Source organism: Rhinolophus sinicus, linkage group LG10, assembly GCF_036562045.2.
Source record: "Rhinolophus sinicus isolate RSC01 linkage group LG10, ASM3656204v1, whole genome shotgun sequence".
Classification (NCBI taxonomy): domain Eukaryota; kingdom Metazoa; phylum Chordata; class Mammalia; order Chiroptera; family Rhinolophidae; genus Rhinolophus; species Rhinolophus sinicus.
In genome coordinates, this window is record NC_133759.1 from 47,667,713 (window position 1) to 47,684,317 (window position 16,605).

A 16,605-nucleotide genomic window follows, 5' to 3' on the forward strand; every position below is an offset into this window, starting at 1 on the left:
GAGGGCAGCATGACAAAGGCACAGAAGCAGGAGACAGCAGGTAGGGTTGGGAGCCACGAGGAGTAGCCCAGGATGGCTGGAGCACCAAGTCGGAGCCCGGAAGGTAGGAGATGGAGCCAGCACTAGGCAGGTGAGCCCCCTTTTCCCCTCCAGCTGCTAAGGAGGCACCAGGCCGGGGCTGTCTATACAAGCAGGACAGCGTATCATGGCCCAAGTGGGATTTCAGGCAGATGGCTCTGGGCTGTGTGGAAAGCACACTGTATTGTCAAGGACAAACAACCCATGGTCTTCAGGTCAAAGAGGTCAACGAAGGTTAACAACGGCTTTGGTCCTGAGTGGCTGACACCACAGAGAAGCCCTGTGTGTCCTGTTCCAGCACAGAGACACCCCTTTGGGGAACTGTGCTTCCATGCCAGGGGCTGCCTGGAAACTGGGAGACTTGGGGTACTAGGAAGCCAAGAAACAGAATTCAGATTGATTGGCAGGAATCCAGCGCACAATGTCACCAGGCAAAGCCCTAACATTCAACTAATAGGTGTGTGTCTGAGCTCACAGGCAGCACACACAGGATGACCTCTCAGAGGTCACAGAGGGCACAGGCGAGCCGCCCTCTCCCCCAGCTAGAGGGAACATGACTGGCTGCAGAAAGCAAGGCCAGCCGGCATTTTAAGTGGAGGGGCGGGTAATGTTTATACTCAAATACAGGCCACTTACAGTGAACAAGGGTCCTCTTCGGTGAGATCTGCTAGGTATACATTTGCGAAGTGGATGAAGAGCATTCCTATGGCTTGTTTGGAAGTGTCTAAAAACCTGTACAAAATAGGACCAGCACTTGTTATCACTCCGACAAGAGGGTAATATCCAATCCGGGGAAAATGCTAAGGCTGAAGTAGGAGAAAAGCCACTGGGAGACCCCAACTTCTAATTACGAGTCACCTCTTCCTGGGGCATCAGTACTAACTCAGGGTTGGTGCTTCAGCTGCCTTTCAAAACCTTCAATAACAGTGCATGGAAATTCCTAAAAGGCCACCGATGAATAACACATATTTAAATACATTAAACACATATTTAAAATAGGTGTCTTTACTTTTACATGTTTTGTTACTTCAGAATGAAATGCTGGATCACAACTTTGCGATGAAGTCCAAGTTGTCTCCTTTCTTAGCGAGCTCCCACTCAGCCTCACTGAGGCAGCGAATGACGTGCGAGTAAGGACACTTGCACACAGCTAGTCCTGCAGGTGAAACCCCCAACAACTTTCCGCTGCTGCCATTTCAACACTGGGCTAGATCAGGGATAGGCAACCTTTTCTGTAAAGGGTCCAAGAGTAAATATTTTAGGCTTTGTGGGCCATTGTCCTCCATAGCAATTACGTACTCTGCCATTGTAGCCTCAAAGCAGACATCGGCACTACTGTTCCTGTAACACTTTATCTATGAAAACAGACAGTGGGCCAGATTGGGCCTGCGGGCTACAGTCTGCCAACCCCTGGGCTACTTGAGGAGAATTTCAAAAAAGGAAACAACAAAGTTGTTCGTCTTTGGGACACCCTGTGCTGTCCCTCCCCCCTAGTCCACAGGGCAGGAGCAAGGTGGAGATGACGTGGGGCCTTTAGTCGCTTCTCTGCCACAAACACCTGGAGACTACTGTGGTTTGTGGCTGGGGAACCTTTGAACTGAGGCCATCTCTCTCGGCCCCCCAGGCTGGGCATCCAGAATGGGCTGGGCCACTGAACGGGGGTGATAAAGGGGCACACAGAAGTGCATGGAACTTCAGCCATGGGATCTCAGGACTAGAACAGACCTTAGAGATGATCCAGACCAACCCTGTGACCGAGGCTTGAAAATCAGTTCCTAAAATTACGGCAAAGTAGGAGTTACCAAAGGGCAGTGTGTGTAAACACAGCACCCCAACTCTCCTCCCTAGGTACCCCCAGCCCAAGCTGGATACTCAAATTTGAGAAACCAATTGGGGGGAAACAAAAATAATTATCAACATCCAGAACTAAGGCATTGGAGATCAATCAAGTATGTACTGAACCTTTTATAGGGGTCTTTACCACACTGATTTATCAGTTTTCTCTGAAGGAGAAAAATGCCTATTTTGTTAGGATAGGTGGCAGTCTGAGACAGCCCGAAAAAGGTAAGTTTCTTGTGGCATCATGCTGTCCTGAAGAGCTGGCTGTCTCCTTCCACGTGATTTAGTTTTCTAAGTTTGTCTATAGAAGCTATGTCTGAAGCTTTACTACCATTTTTTATGAAGGAAAAACTGCCCCCACAGCGTCATCCTAGAACCAAGAAAAACTAGTTTTGGGGAGAGGAACATTTACATGGTATATATGACAAATCTCCAAATTTAGATTATTTTTTGCTTATGCATACAGACTATAGAATCCAAGGATTTAACATAATCTAACAACAGAGAGACATAACTGAAGGAGCCGGTGGCACAGATTGGTATCTGTATTATCTTCCCTCTTCTAAAACTGGACAGCAGAGTGTGACAGACTCAAGGTAGGGCTCAACAGTTACCGGGAGGAATCGGAGTGCTTTCATTATACACAGTTCCTGATGACTAATTCAGTTAAGGGAGTCCAACACTTAGTTATGTGTAATTGCTCACATTCCATCCCTCCATCCCCCCCCCCCCAAAAAAAAAAAAAAACACCCTGAAAATGGTCAAAAACATTCTAGGCATGAGTTAATATTTAAATACCTACCATATCCTCCATGGACGTCTTTCATGCTTTGGTTCTCTGAAGCGTTTGACTGAAAGAAAAGACAGACATTCAGTAGCTTTCCACAGCAATAACAAAGCAAAATGCAAATAATAAGTTGGGTTATCAGTACACTCAGTGCTTATCATGCCAAATTAAGGTACTTGCTCTTTTAATATGTGACAATGTACGATGAGCCGTGAAGGTCACAGAGGCCCGGTATTGCTACCAACCAGCACAGATTCTTCAGAACTGGACACTAGGAAGAATGACTCCTCACACTGTGGTAAATTGTACTTTCTTCTTCTTTGTGACAAGGCTCTCTCAGATATGGAATGGAAACCACAAAGTGGAATGTAGCTACTTCTAACTTCAGGATATGTTCTACCCAATGAAAAATCCATCCACCCACCCATACACCCAAAGGTTCGCTGAGGGCCTGCTCCCACCTAGGCACTGAAGAGACAAAGGCAGTAGTCTGTCAGGAAGGCAGACATATAGCCATGTGTGCAGCAAGTGCTAGAGAAGAGGTAAGTCTGAGGCAGAGTGAAGGGTTGGGGGAAGGATGACCAGCCCTGCCTGCTTGGAGGAAGGGTGCTAGTCAGCAGGGGCTTCAGCAGTGAGAGGTGGCCAAGCCATGTCCTGAAGGCTGGGGAGGAGTTTAGCAAATGGGTAAGGGAGGGGAGAGAGGTACATTCTGGACAGAGCACACACCACGAACTCATAGGCACAGGGACATAATGTAGCAGAGTGTGTTTGGCATAATTTGATTTGGATTTGATACAGCAGGTACCAAGGCAGACAAACTGAGCAGGGGCCACATGAGGGAGGGTCTTGAATGCCAAGCTAAGAAGTCTGGACTGAATCCTGTAGAGAAGAAAAAGCCAGGGAAGATGCTAAGCCGAGTGGAAGACATGCCAGGAAGTGTGTTTTAGAAAGCAGTTCTGAATCAGGCAGAGGGTGGATTTCTGGGGGCAGAGAGGACAGAGGAAGGACACTGGCTATGTCACAGCCCCAGGCAGTGGTACTGTCCCAGCTACAGCACAGCCAGCAGGGTGGGGTGCTCTCTCAACAACAGCCTGACTGACCTCAGACGGCAAAGGACTCCCCAGATTGACACCTTCACCTCTGGTCTACAGACACAACCGTTTTGAACAGAAGTAAACATAAAGTTTCTAAGAGTCCTGCCCTCCAGTGAAGCTCCAGGCAGACTATTTCCACAAGGATTCTATCTACTAAAACAAACACGGAAAGTGCCACATGTGTGATGTTTCCCACACAACAGTACTGAGGAAGGAACAGAGAGGGACGCAAGCCCACGGAGGAGGCCGCATTACCACTGGTAGCAGGCAAGGGCCAACTTCTGGCAGAGCCCTAATCTGCCAAAGAGGGTGCAGGCAGAGGAGACGGGAGACAGGGAGGGAGAAAACGGTGCCTGAATCAATACACCCACCTTCTCTAAATGAATACACGCAGTCCACAGTTTGCAAAGCAAGGACAGTCTGTATACAGAAATGAAGTCTAGTGTTTAGACAGACAGTTTGATGGAGACCAAAAAGCAGGTGAAATTGTAAGGTGGCCTGTCATTCTGTTGACATATCATAGATCCAAAACATCAACGACACTAAAGAATCCAGAGTTGAGGGCAAGAGGTTCTGCTCGCCCGATTGGCTCTTGAAGGCAGGAGGCCACCTTCTCATGAGCACCCAAGTCTTGCCGAGGGGCTGAGGACTCAGAAAGGAGATACGGAGGAAACTGGGCCAGGACAAAACCATCTGGAGGGAAGCCCCTAGTCAGGGCTGGAGCCACGACGCTCCTTTGTTCTTTTGCTTCAGCGGAATCTGTCTCCATCAGTATAAAATAAGGACATCACAACATACCGCAAGGAGAACTTCCTCATTCATAGAAGGTATGTGCCGAAGCATCAGAATGGCTGCAATTTACTTTCAAAAGATTTAGGAGAAAAATCATATATGACGTAGTATAATTACATAATAAACACGCTATTATAAATGGTATAATTCTAATGCATTATTATTATAAATAATAAATACAACAAATATAATTATATAATACATCCATTACTTATATTAATATGATATGTACTGTATAAAAAGACGCAAACGTGGTGTCATGGGCCAAACTGTGTCTCCCCTCCCAATTCTTATGTTGAAGTCCTAACCCTCAGTACCTCAGAATGTGACTATCTGAAGACAGGACCTTAAAAGAGGTAATTAAGGTAAAATGAGGTCATACGGGTGGGCCCTAATCCAACATGACTGGTATCCTTATAAGAAAAGGAGATTAGGACACTCACATAGACCGAGGGGGTGACCATGTGAGGACACAGTGAGGTGGTGGCCGTCTGCAAGCCAAGGAGAGAGGCCTTGGAAGAAACCAAACCTGCCGACACCTTGACCTGAGACTTGCAGCCTCCAGAACCGTGAGAAAATAAATTTCTGTTGTTTAAGCCACTCATTTTGCAGTATTTTGTTATGGCGACCCTAGCAAACTAATGCATGTGGCAACAGAGTAACAGGTGAACTCAGATGAAGGATAGTCGGGGATTCATTAAATTATTATTTCTATTTTCCTGTAGGTTTAACACTTTGAAATAAAAAGTTGGGAGGAAAACATACTCTAGAAGAATGAACCAATGCAACCATTCAGAGGTCGTTTGGTAATATCTATCAAAATTTTACATGACCGTGCCCCTTTAGCCTGCAATGCACTGCCAGATACGGGTTCTACAGGTAGTACCATAACATGTGCCAAGATGTATAGGGATAGTCACTGGACTATTGTTGTAACAAAAACCCAGAAAGCATCCAATGCCTGTCAAGATGGAGTTGGGTGTATACATCATGGTACAATGCAACATTAGGCGGTTACTGAAAACAAGGTAGATCTGTATGGATTAATACGGAAAGACTTCCAAATTTTATTAATTACAGAATAACATGTCCATGATTCTGTTCACAGCCATTTTAAGATATATCTGTATCTATATCTATATCTATCTATCTATCTATCTATCTATCTATCTATCTATCTATATCCAAAAAAATGTATACACATTTTAAGGAAAAAACTATTAAAGTTGTAATACTCAGTATATACCAATAACAAGAGATGAATACGAGTGATGTGTACACATTTTTTTGGCACCCCCGGTGTATATGCTGGGATTATTTTATGCATGTGTTTTTTTCCTAGAGGGATAGTGACTATTAACCAGGGCTACCTTTCATGAAAGGATTACAGGTCACGAGAGCAGACTTTTTATATCATTCTGAATGGTTTACAACATTCTTCCATATTCACATTGCTTTTATTTCAAAAATTTAAAAATAAAAGACAAACCTGTCAGAGACTTGCGCTAACGCAGAAAAGCGGACGTGGGAGAAGCGGTGCAAGTCAGAGTTGGGCTCTGGGACAAGGAAGGGAGAAGAGGGTGTGTGCCTGCCGGCCCGCTAGGGAGCAGCCTCACACAGAGCAGCGCCTCCGACGGTTCGGATGGATGCAGGCTCTGCTCAAGAGCAGAGGGGTGGCCCCTGCTCTCCACCTCCCATCTCCTTTCCCAAGAATATTTCAGAGTCTAAAATCTTTTTTATTTTAATCAAGGAAGAAGAAAACATTAAGGGAGGTACTCCACATCTAATCTGCCAGGAAAACAACAGAAAAGTTCATCCGGCCAGTCATGTCTGAGGGGCCTGCTGTCGGACAGGCCATTTGGCAGGAGATGAAAGACCAAATCCTCATCTTCCTTACATTCTAGCGGGGGAAGGGACGGGAGTAAACCTGTAGCATGCAAGACTGTGACAAGTGACACTAGGCAAGGAAGGCGAGAGGAGGGCTGAGGAGTGGGGTTTGTAACTGTAGGTGACGTCCAGAAGGTGAACAAGGAGGAGGGAAAGGGCGCGGCGCTGTCAGGCAGAGGCTGAGGCAGCGAATGGCAGGGAGTGCAGGACATGAGGTGAGACCTCCCCGGCCTTGTGGCCCAGGGTGAGGGCTCCACCTTTGCTTACAGTGAACAGACTCACTCTAGCTGTGCTGCGAGTGGCCTGAAGGGGCAATGGTGGCAACAGTGAGACCAGTTAGAGACCATCACACTAACCCAGGGCGAAACAACGGTGGCTTGGCCAGGGGTGGTAGCAGAAGTTGACAAGAAGTTGGATCCTGGTCGCATCTTAAACACTAAACTGACAGGACTTGCTGATAGTGTGGATGTGGGTGAGAGAGAAAGAGAAGGCAAGCCTGATTACTCCAGAGGTGAGAATTTACAATGTTCCATTGCATTCCTGGTTTTGTTTTGGTGGTGGTGGTGGTGGTGGTATTAAGTTGGGGAGACACAAGATTTCTCTGCAGGGAAGAAATGAGGAGCTGCCTCTGAATTCCTCCTGGACTGCGAGCAGCTACCCAGTCCCATGGAAACAAGCCCATTCTCGGGGGTCTGGCAGCTGCTCCCCTAGAAGCCACAAACAAAAAGGCTCACAGAGAGTTGCGCAGGCATAGCCTTAGGACAAGTGATCTTTTCTCAATGAATGGAGCTTCTATAGGATGGAAAGAACTGAGATGGAGCGAGGCCAAAGCTAAGCGTGATCTTCTAACATTGCCACCACACGTCCCCGGAGGCAGGAGGGCTGGTGGAGGAACAACAGGCAACCTCAAGTATAGGTCAGGTCTCAGACAGGGCGTCAGCAGAGCTGGAATCCAATGCTGATGGAGCAGTGCCTGAAAGAAGCCCAAGTGGGAAAAGGAAGGAGAGTGGGGGATTGAGAATGGGGACAGAGCAGGGGCCTGTGGGGACGTGCAACACACCGGCCTCGTTTCACTGCTTTAGTGACGCTCTGCGCCATTGCCTCCACACCGGGTGGGCTCCTACGCAGGCTCTCTCCCTTTATGTACACGCGTCCTGAAGACAGGCATGGGGTCCTGTCACTCCTGAAAAGGTGTAGTGGCCAAAAGCCAGACACACAGAGTCCTGCCTCTGCTACTACCAAGCTATGTGACTTTGTATAAAAAAAGAGGGGCTGGGGATGTGCTTGACCTACCAGGCTGGCGTCAGGATTAAATGAAGTAAACAGGTGAAGGGGCAAACAGAACCTATGCTCAGGAGAGGGAACCACATTCTGCGTCCCTGCCCAGGACCCTGGCTTCCCGCTCCTCTCTGCGCCCATTCTCCCCCGTCCTAGGCTGAGGCACTCCATCCCCATCTCCAGTCTCCAAGAAGCGTGTGACCTTGGGTCTGTCAGCTGCAGCCTGACTCTCCACTCCAGCCTCCTTCCTCCTATCGCTGCGGGCAGCTCAGGGGCCGGAATGCTACGAGGGTCCTAGGATCCTCCTGGGCTGCCCCCGAGGCTCTGAGGACTCCTCTTCTGGAAGAGGTGAATATAGAGAGGGTATAAAATACATTCTCTTGGTTAGTGTTTGTATGGTATCTTTTAAAATCCCTTTTCTTTCAACTTTATATTTGAGATGGTTCTATCATAAGCAGCACATAAGTGAGTCCCCCCCCCAAAATCTGGTTGGCAATTGTAGGGGGTTAAATGGTGGTTCCCCCGAAAGATATGTCCAAATCTTGACCCTCCCCAATACCTGTGAATGAGACCTTATTTGGAAAAGTGGTCTTTACAGATATAATTAAAGATCTTGAGAAGAGATCATCCTGGATTAACCAGGACAGCCCTAATCTAATTAATAACTATCCTTAGGAGAGAAGAGTAGAAGACACCAGGGGAAAGGAGAAAGCCTTATGAAGACAGAGACAGAGGCTGGACAAGCCGGGGAATCCCTGACGTGGAGAGACGAGGAAGCCCTCTCCCCTAGAGCTGCTGGAAGGAGCGTGGCCCTACCAACACCTCGATTCTGGATTTCCAAAGCTGTAAAGAATCAATTTCTGTTAAGTCACGAAGTTTGTGATTATTTGTTATGACATCCCTATAAAACTAGTAAGGCAATTTTTTTCTTTTCCTTAAAAAAAAAATTCACAGAGTATAAAACATACTTGGTGAAAAGTCTCCCTTCCCTCTGAAATCCCAAGAAAGCATCACCTGATTATCATTTGTGGACCCAGGGCCTCCTTCAAGTCTTTCTTTTATCTTTTCAATCATAAATCATTGTAAGTTTGGAAACTAGAGAAACAGGAAAGTTATCTAGAATGTCACCTTCTGAATACAACCTAGATCACTGGTAGTTCTATCACTGTAGTCCTGGTCCCAAATCTCCTGGCCTGCACTTCCCATGTGGGACCAGGGCAAAGCTAGCCCCCCTGAGCTCTCTAGCCCCTGGGCTGTCAGCCTCCATCATCCCCAAATGCCGGCGCTGAGAGGTGAGCCCAGAAGAGCGGTGAGCGGAACAACCTGGGCAGAGTGGCTGGGCATTCACTCCAGGGCTAGCACAGCCCATGGCAGGCAGGTCGAGCCCTGCTGCCTCACCCCATCAGGGCAGGACGTATGGATGTGCTCAGGAAGGACTGGCTGGAAAGAGCGCTCAAGACTCTGATGGCTCAGAAAAATCACTGGTGGAAAAGGGCTGGTTTTTGTCAAGAGCCTTCACTTCACACTGTCTTAGCTGCTCTTAGCTGATGATAGGAGACACACCATGAAATCAAGTGGGGAACGCTGCAGAATTTCTTCTATAATCAGAGTGAGGAAAAAAGTCTATGACATGTCATCAATTCATGAAACACCATGAAATGAGACACCCTGTCATCACACTCCAATCCAGTGAGAAAAGCAGGGTGTGTGCTGCTGCCCACAGGAGCTGGCTGCCTGGGCGCCGGCCGTAGCATGCAGAATTCAGCTAAGGGTGCCTGGCCCTCTGATTAACCACGTCAGGACTGGTGAAGACTGGAGGTGCTTAGGACTCGAGCCCCTTTGCATCACTCCCCTGGTGCTGCTCCTTCCCACTGCAGGCTTCCCAGGCTCCCGTGCCAGCCCCTCCCTCGGACCTGTCCACTCAGGACAGAGGCCTCGGCCTGGATCTCTCTCAGTCCCTGAGCAACCTTCCAGACCTACCTGTCCCGAGTCCTGATCCCTTCCACTCTTCCACTGGGAGCAATTCGACCAACTACTGCCGCCTCCCGAGGTTAGTGACTCATGGTAGCTTCACACACTCAAAATCAAAACGTTTTGTAATTTTGGCACCAAAAAAAGGTTGACGAAAAAGCTATCTTTGAAGAGAGACCTTTTTAACAACGCTCAAAATTGCACCGAGTGAGTGACTGCCATTCTACCCTTTTGATCACAACTCACATTTCTCCTGGGCAGAGAGAAGACCGAGTCAGCTGGGTCCAGTCAGAGCACAACAAGGCTGGATCTGCTCACTACAATCAACAAGTCCCCCCACATGCACACAAACAGCTGCACATATGACTGGGAAGTGCAGCGCCTGCACAGGACTGGGGTCCACTCACATCTCCTGCCCCACCTTAGCCTTTTCCTGGGGCAGGGAAGGCAGAGGGATGGTTTCGCAGGCCACCTGCAACGACTTTTCCACAAACCATCCCGCTCAGAGTTACATTATATTTTACATAATGAGACTATTGTTTGTCCATTCGTCCGTCCATCCATCTGTCTGGCCATCCATCCATCCATCCTCCACACAGTTGTTGTTGGAGGTCTCAAAATATAAATAAAACTGTCACCCTTCACTCCACTTTAACTCCCATGACACATAAATTTGTCAAAAGTCAAACTTTACACTTAAGATCTGTGCATTTTACTTTACGTAAATGATACCTCTATAAAAAATGTGAAAACAATAAAACAAACAGAACCCTCCCATGCCTTTCCACAGCAGTTAGAACACAATGCAGGCTCCTTCCCATGGCCGAGGTACCACGTGACTGAGGCCTGTGCCTACTTCTCTGACCTTACGCCCTCTGGCCAGTGCTGCACTTTCTCTCTGGAACTCTCCTCCCAGCTGGCCAGGTGGTGGCTCCTCTTTTTCATTCTTGTCTCAGCTCCCAGGTCACCTCCTCGGAAGCCTCTCTAGAGCACCTCACCTATAGGTTTGCACATCCTGCCTGGCCCCATTCCTCAATGGCATTCCCCTGTTTAATGCCATTGCGGAATGGCATAACCCCTCTCATGTCAGAAATTCTTATGTGTTTTCTTACTACTGTCTTTTTTCTCTTCACTGGAATGTACAGAACTTCTGTTCTGTATTCCTAGCGCCTAGAGAGTGCCTGCTCTTAACAAGTAGCTAAACAATATTTGTTGAAGAAAGGAAGTCATTCAGTCTGTCACTTAAGATGTATTTATTGAGTACGGCCCAGGTATTTATTGTTAATTCAGTCAGTTTCATGAATCTGTACAATGGGTTCTACCAGAAGCTTAGTTTGCAAGCCATTATTGCTGCAACAGGACTAAAATTGCTCAGCTCTTGCTTTGGTTTTGGAGAAAGTAATTTGCCAGCAAGATTGTCAGAGGGCAACTACATGCAACCTTTCTCCCTCTTAACTAACCACTAGGCAGGTGGACGGGCCTATCAAGGTCGCTCTCCCTCACCACATCGGGTCTTAGATGCAAGAACCAGACAATATGGGTTTGCAGTCAGTTTAAGTGCTCAAGACCATTTTTTCGTAAATACTTGGCTATTTCTGAACCAGAGGAAGCCACGGTTCTAAGTTAGCCAGCTGTAATTCTACGTGGAGATTTTGCTAAAGTCAGAGAGGAGCAAGAAAAAAAGCTAAAGTGTCTAGCAAATAAATACGCTTAGCTCTCTAAACACGGGGCCTCCGTAGAACCACAGCTCCCCCAGGAGCAGGCAGCAGTGCCATCTGCTAAGGGTGATGACAGCGGGGGTGAGGGGCATTGTCACTGTGGGAGTGTCCCACCGGGCCGGTTTGATGGCTAACACACACACAAGATGTGCTGCCTCAATCATGTAGATTTAAAAAATGCAAGTTAGTAATTTTTCTTGCCCTAGCAAAGATGAAAACATTGGGTGAGGACATTAGGAAATGGGCACTTTTAAACTGCTGGTGGGAAAGTAACCGGTACAACCCTGTGACCCCAGTCTCAGGGCCCCCCAGGTAAAAGGGGCGCATTAAGCTGGTGTCGGGTGGTCAGTGAACAGCGCCTCTGGGACCCAGGGACGCCGCTGGAGGTAGGACAAGTGAGGCCACCAAGAGGCAGAGCTTGACCTAAGAAACCAGAAGGAGCTGGAGAACTGTGAGTACTCCTGATGAGCGCGTGACTGTGGGTGGAAATTCATGGACACTGACGGAAGCCCCAAGTACAAACGGGCTGTCCTGGAAGACCCCACCCTGCAAGTGGCCCTGGGCAGCCGGAGACCCTCTAGGTCTGGGGAACTCACAGTGACAGGCTCCATCTACTCCTGCTCTGTGTCGCCACTGCATGGCTAACCCATATTCCCTGGCCAAGGAAATGTAGGAATTTCATTTCATCTCACAGTGGACGGGGATGTGTGGGTTTTTCCCCTATCAACCTATATATCACTTGCAAAGTTTCAGCAGGAATTGTGGCACTATCTATCTCTCATGATGTTAAATGTTTATACATGGTGACTCAGAAACTCCATCTCTAGGATTTTCTTCTATAGTTGCACTTATACAAGTGCCCAGAAGTCTGTAAACAAAGAGTATATTGCAGCACTATCTATAAGAATGCAAGGTTTAAAAACCACCTAAATGTCCATCGATAGGAAAGGGGTTAAATGTAAGTTATCACACAACGGAATTCAACTGTTAAAAAGTTAGGTAGAGATGGCACACCTGCAACGCGTGAATTTTACGGTTTGTAAATTACGTCTCAATAAAGTTGTTTAAAAAGTGAGGTAAATCTATCTGTATTGATATGAAAAAAAATGCCCATGTTAAAAGAGAAAAAAAGCAAGTCACCAAAATAGTAATGTGACATGTGGACGTATTTTTAAAAATGATATATATACACACAGAAATTTGGAGACATACATAATAAACTGTTAGCCATGGTTAGCTCTCTAGCGAATGGAATTATAGGGAACTTTCACTTTTTATGCTATTTCCATGTTCCAGTTGTTTACAAAGAGCATGTGTTACTTTTTGTAGTAAGAAAAAAAGGTCTGAAAAAGATTATCTGGGGAAAAAGCTTCTGCTGCAAATAATTAAAAAATGACAAAATTACAATTTAATTAGGTAATTAATAGCCTTCCTCAAACCTAACTCGTTTAGAAATTTTCCTTCTGAGAGACAAGATTCCAGCAGGCAAAACTCACTAAGGATGTCGCTTCAGCTCACCTAGTCCACACTCCTTCCTGCACTATTTGTTATCTCTGGTGGACAACGCGACCCATCGTGCTGCCGTCGGCCAGCCCGGGGGCTCCCCTCACACCTGATGCTACAAGGCATAAGTTAAAATAAAACACTTATTGCATATGTTCGCATTTTGTAGGGTTCCCCAGTTTTCCTGCCTTTTAAAACAACCAAGCAACAACCAATCCTGACTGCGGGATAAGAGGCCCTTGACTGTAAAAAGTGAAAAGGACTACTCATCACCGCAACCTCACGGCTTATCAAACAGAAACAGGCACGGCCCGAGTTTGCGTTTCTCAGAGGTAAAATCTGCAGCCCCTGGCCCACCCACCACGGAAGATGATCCCCAGCTCAGGCAGCACAAAAACTTGTCTCGCCACCGCTTCCTCTGGTCAGAGGAAACACCCACGAGCCCCGGTGCACAGTGATGAGCTGCAAATCGCAGGACGGATTTTCATCCTTGTAACCCGAGGCTCCGACATGATTCCAGCTACTTAGTGTGATTCAAACTCAGCAGAGAACAGAACATATAGTGGGTATAGGAAGGACTCTTGTCTTCACACCTCGAACCTGGAAAGAAAGGGTGGAGATCCAGCTGTATATCCGACTACCAAGAGTTAAACACAAGCCAAACGACTGAACACAAAACTGTCAACTCACTTAACTGGGTCAATCAACTCCAAGAATTTCACTAGGAGAAAAACACCCAATGTTCTGTGTTTCATTTATAAAGGTGGCTCTACTTGCCCTCTGACCTTCTGCAGGTCTGTACTTCAAGTGCCATTCCCTGGCAGTGGTGAAGGGGCCACCAGCCACCCACCGCCCCCATCTGGCAGCCCTTGTGAACACTTTGGGAAACAGTGTGAGGGAGACTGGCCAAAGACAGGTTCACACCCAAAAGGCTTCACTTCCTCTACTATCTAAACCCAATATGCATGACTACTCACCTGAGTTCCTAGAAGGATTTCTGAGAAATCCTAATCAGATAAATCATCAGCAGCAGCAGGAGAACTGAAGGCTCTAGGCCAGGGGTGTCCAAACTGCGGTCTACAGGCCAACTGCGGCCCATGATCCATTGTTAATTGGCCCGCAGCAAATTCAAAAAATATATTTAGTTTACTTAAATAAACCAGGAGAGGCAATACGTACTTCACCTCGAGTGAGTGGCCCAGCTGTTTGGGTCTTTTACTGCATATGGCCCTTGGTGAAAAACATTGAAAAAACTTTGGACACCCCTGCTCTAGGCACTCAAGATAAATCCACTCAATCAACCCGGGGGCAGGGGGTAGTTTCTTCCCAGTTTCCAGATGAAGCAACTGATGCGCAGTGCAGTTAAGGAACTTGCCAAAGTCCCACAGGCAGCAGGTGATAGGCAGTTAGGACTAGAACCCAGGCCACTGCTGACCCTCACCCTCCAATAAATAAGTTCCAGCACCGGGACTGATGAAACTTGGCCTCTTGGTACAAAACGTAAAGCTCATGAAACACAAACCTCTATGTGCAATCCAAAAGCATTATCAAAAGTCAAGAATAGCCTCAAAAGATAATTAGCTCAGAAAATTAAATATATATAGATAGAAAAACAATATTACCCAAAGCAATATACAGGTTTAATCCAATCCCCACCAAAATCCCAATGTCATTTTTTCAAGAAACAGAACAAAAAAAATCATCAGATCTGTACAGAATCACAAAAAAACAAACAAACAAAGAAAAACCACCCGAACTGCCAAAGAAATTCAAAGAAAAAAGAATAAGGCTGGAGGAACCACATTCCCTGATTTCAGCTTGTACTACAAAGTGACAGTAATCAAAACAGCATGGTACTGGCAGAAAACAGACACACAGACCAATGGAATAGAACTGAAGACACAGAAATAAACCCACATACTCAGGCACAGATAATTTTCGACAAAGGAGCCAAAAACATACAATGAAAAAAAAGTCCCCTTCAATAAATGGTGCTGGGATAACTGGAAAGCCACATGCAAAACAATAAAACTGGACTGCTATCTGTCACCATGTACCAAAATGAACTCAAAGTGGATCAAAGACCTAAACATAAGACCTGAAACAATAAACTGCATAGAAGAAAGCACAGGTACTAAACATATGGACCTTGGGTTCAAAGAGCATTTTATGAATTTGACTCCAAAGGCAATGGAAGTAAAAGCTAAAATAAATGAATGAGACTATATCAAACTAAACAGCTTCTGCACAGCAAAAGGAACCATCAACAAAACAAAGAGGCAACCAATCGAATGGGAGAAGATATTTGCAAACAACACCTGCGATAAGGGGCTAGTATCCAAAATATATAAAGAACTCGTACAACTCAACAACAAACAAAACAAACAATCCAATTGAAAAACAAGCGGAGGATCTGAACAGACACTTCTCCCCAGAGGACATACAAATGGCCAACAGGTATATGAAAAAACGCTCAACTTCAATAGCTATTAGGGAAATGCAAATCAAAACCACCATGAGATACCACCTCACACCTGTTAGAATGGCTATCATCAACAAGACAAATAATAACAAATATTGGAGAGGCTGTGGAGAAAAAGGATCCCTCATGCACTGCTTGGAGGAATGTAAATTGGTACAGCCACTAAGGAAAACAGTATGGAGGTTCCTCAAAAAATTAAGAATAGAATTACCGTATGACCCAGCAATCCCTCTCCTGGGTATCTACCCAAAAAAATCTGAAAACATTTATCTGTAAAGATACATATACCCTGATGTTCACTGCAACGTTCATGACATGAAAACAACTAAAGTGTCCTTCAATAGATTATTGGATAAAGAAGATGTAGTACATACACACAATGGAATATTACTCAGCCATAAGATGAAATAGTGCCATTTGCGACAACGTGGATGGATCTTGAGATTATTATACTAAGCGAAATAAGTCAGAAAAAGTCAAGAATCATGTGACTTCACGCATATGTGGGATATAAAACTGAAAGCAACAAAGTATCAAAACGAACAAACAAAGAAACAAAAAACTCAGAGACACAGACAAGTTTAATGGTTACCAGAGGGTAAGGGGGAGGTGGGGGGTGGTAGAAGACGGAACAGGGGGTCAAATACATGGTGACAGAAGAACTGACTCCGGGTGGTGAACACACCATGCAATATATAGATGATTACTATAGAAATGTATACTTGAAATCTTACTAAATAATTTTACTAACCAATCCTACCCCAATAAATTTAATACATAATTAAAATAGAATAATAAATTAAAAAAAGAGAAAATTCAAGAACTTTATTTTATACTGAAAGTAGCTAGTAGTGAGGATAGATACAATACATGCGTGGCCCAAAATTTCAAGGCTTGTGGTAAGAGGTCAATTCAAATGTTAATACAGGTTCAAACTGAGAATATTTGGCCGCTGACGCTCATCAGAACAGGGAAGAGGTCACACTGGCCGAGGCTATCCCAGGTCTCCTCTGAGAAGCCCTGCCTGCGACTCCTGCCACCACTCAGCCTCCCTGAGTACAGCTCAGGCTCTTGGGCCACCCTGCACCTGCGTCAGGCCAGGCCAAGCAGCTGGGAGCCGGGAGGAGGAAAGCCCACACAAGAGTGCAATATCATTCCAGTCTCACCATCTCCCAC

General features: G+C 46.1%; 1 protein-coding gene across 2 annotated transcripts in view; it reads right to left on the reverse strand.

The window, feature by feature from the left end:
• Nucleotides 1-16,605, reverse strand: part of STIMATE (STIM activating enhancer) — a 48,019-nt gene that overhangs the window by 12,266 nt on the left and 19,148 nt on the right. For both annotated transcript variants that reach the window (XR_012489708.1, XM_019724285.2), the window contains exons 2-3: nucleotides 2,720-2,768; nucleotides 715-810 (exon numbers count right to left, since the gene is read on the reverse strand). Coding sequence is in view for 1 of the 2 variants with exons in the window: in XM_019724285.2 (XP_019579844.1) it covers nucleotides 715-810; nucleotides 2,720-2,768 (145 nt within the window). In the remaining variant the exon portion in view is untranslated. The remainder of the gene's footprint in view (nucleotides 1-714; nucleotides 811-2,719; nucleotides 2,769-16,605) is intronic.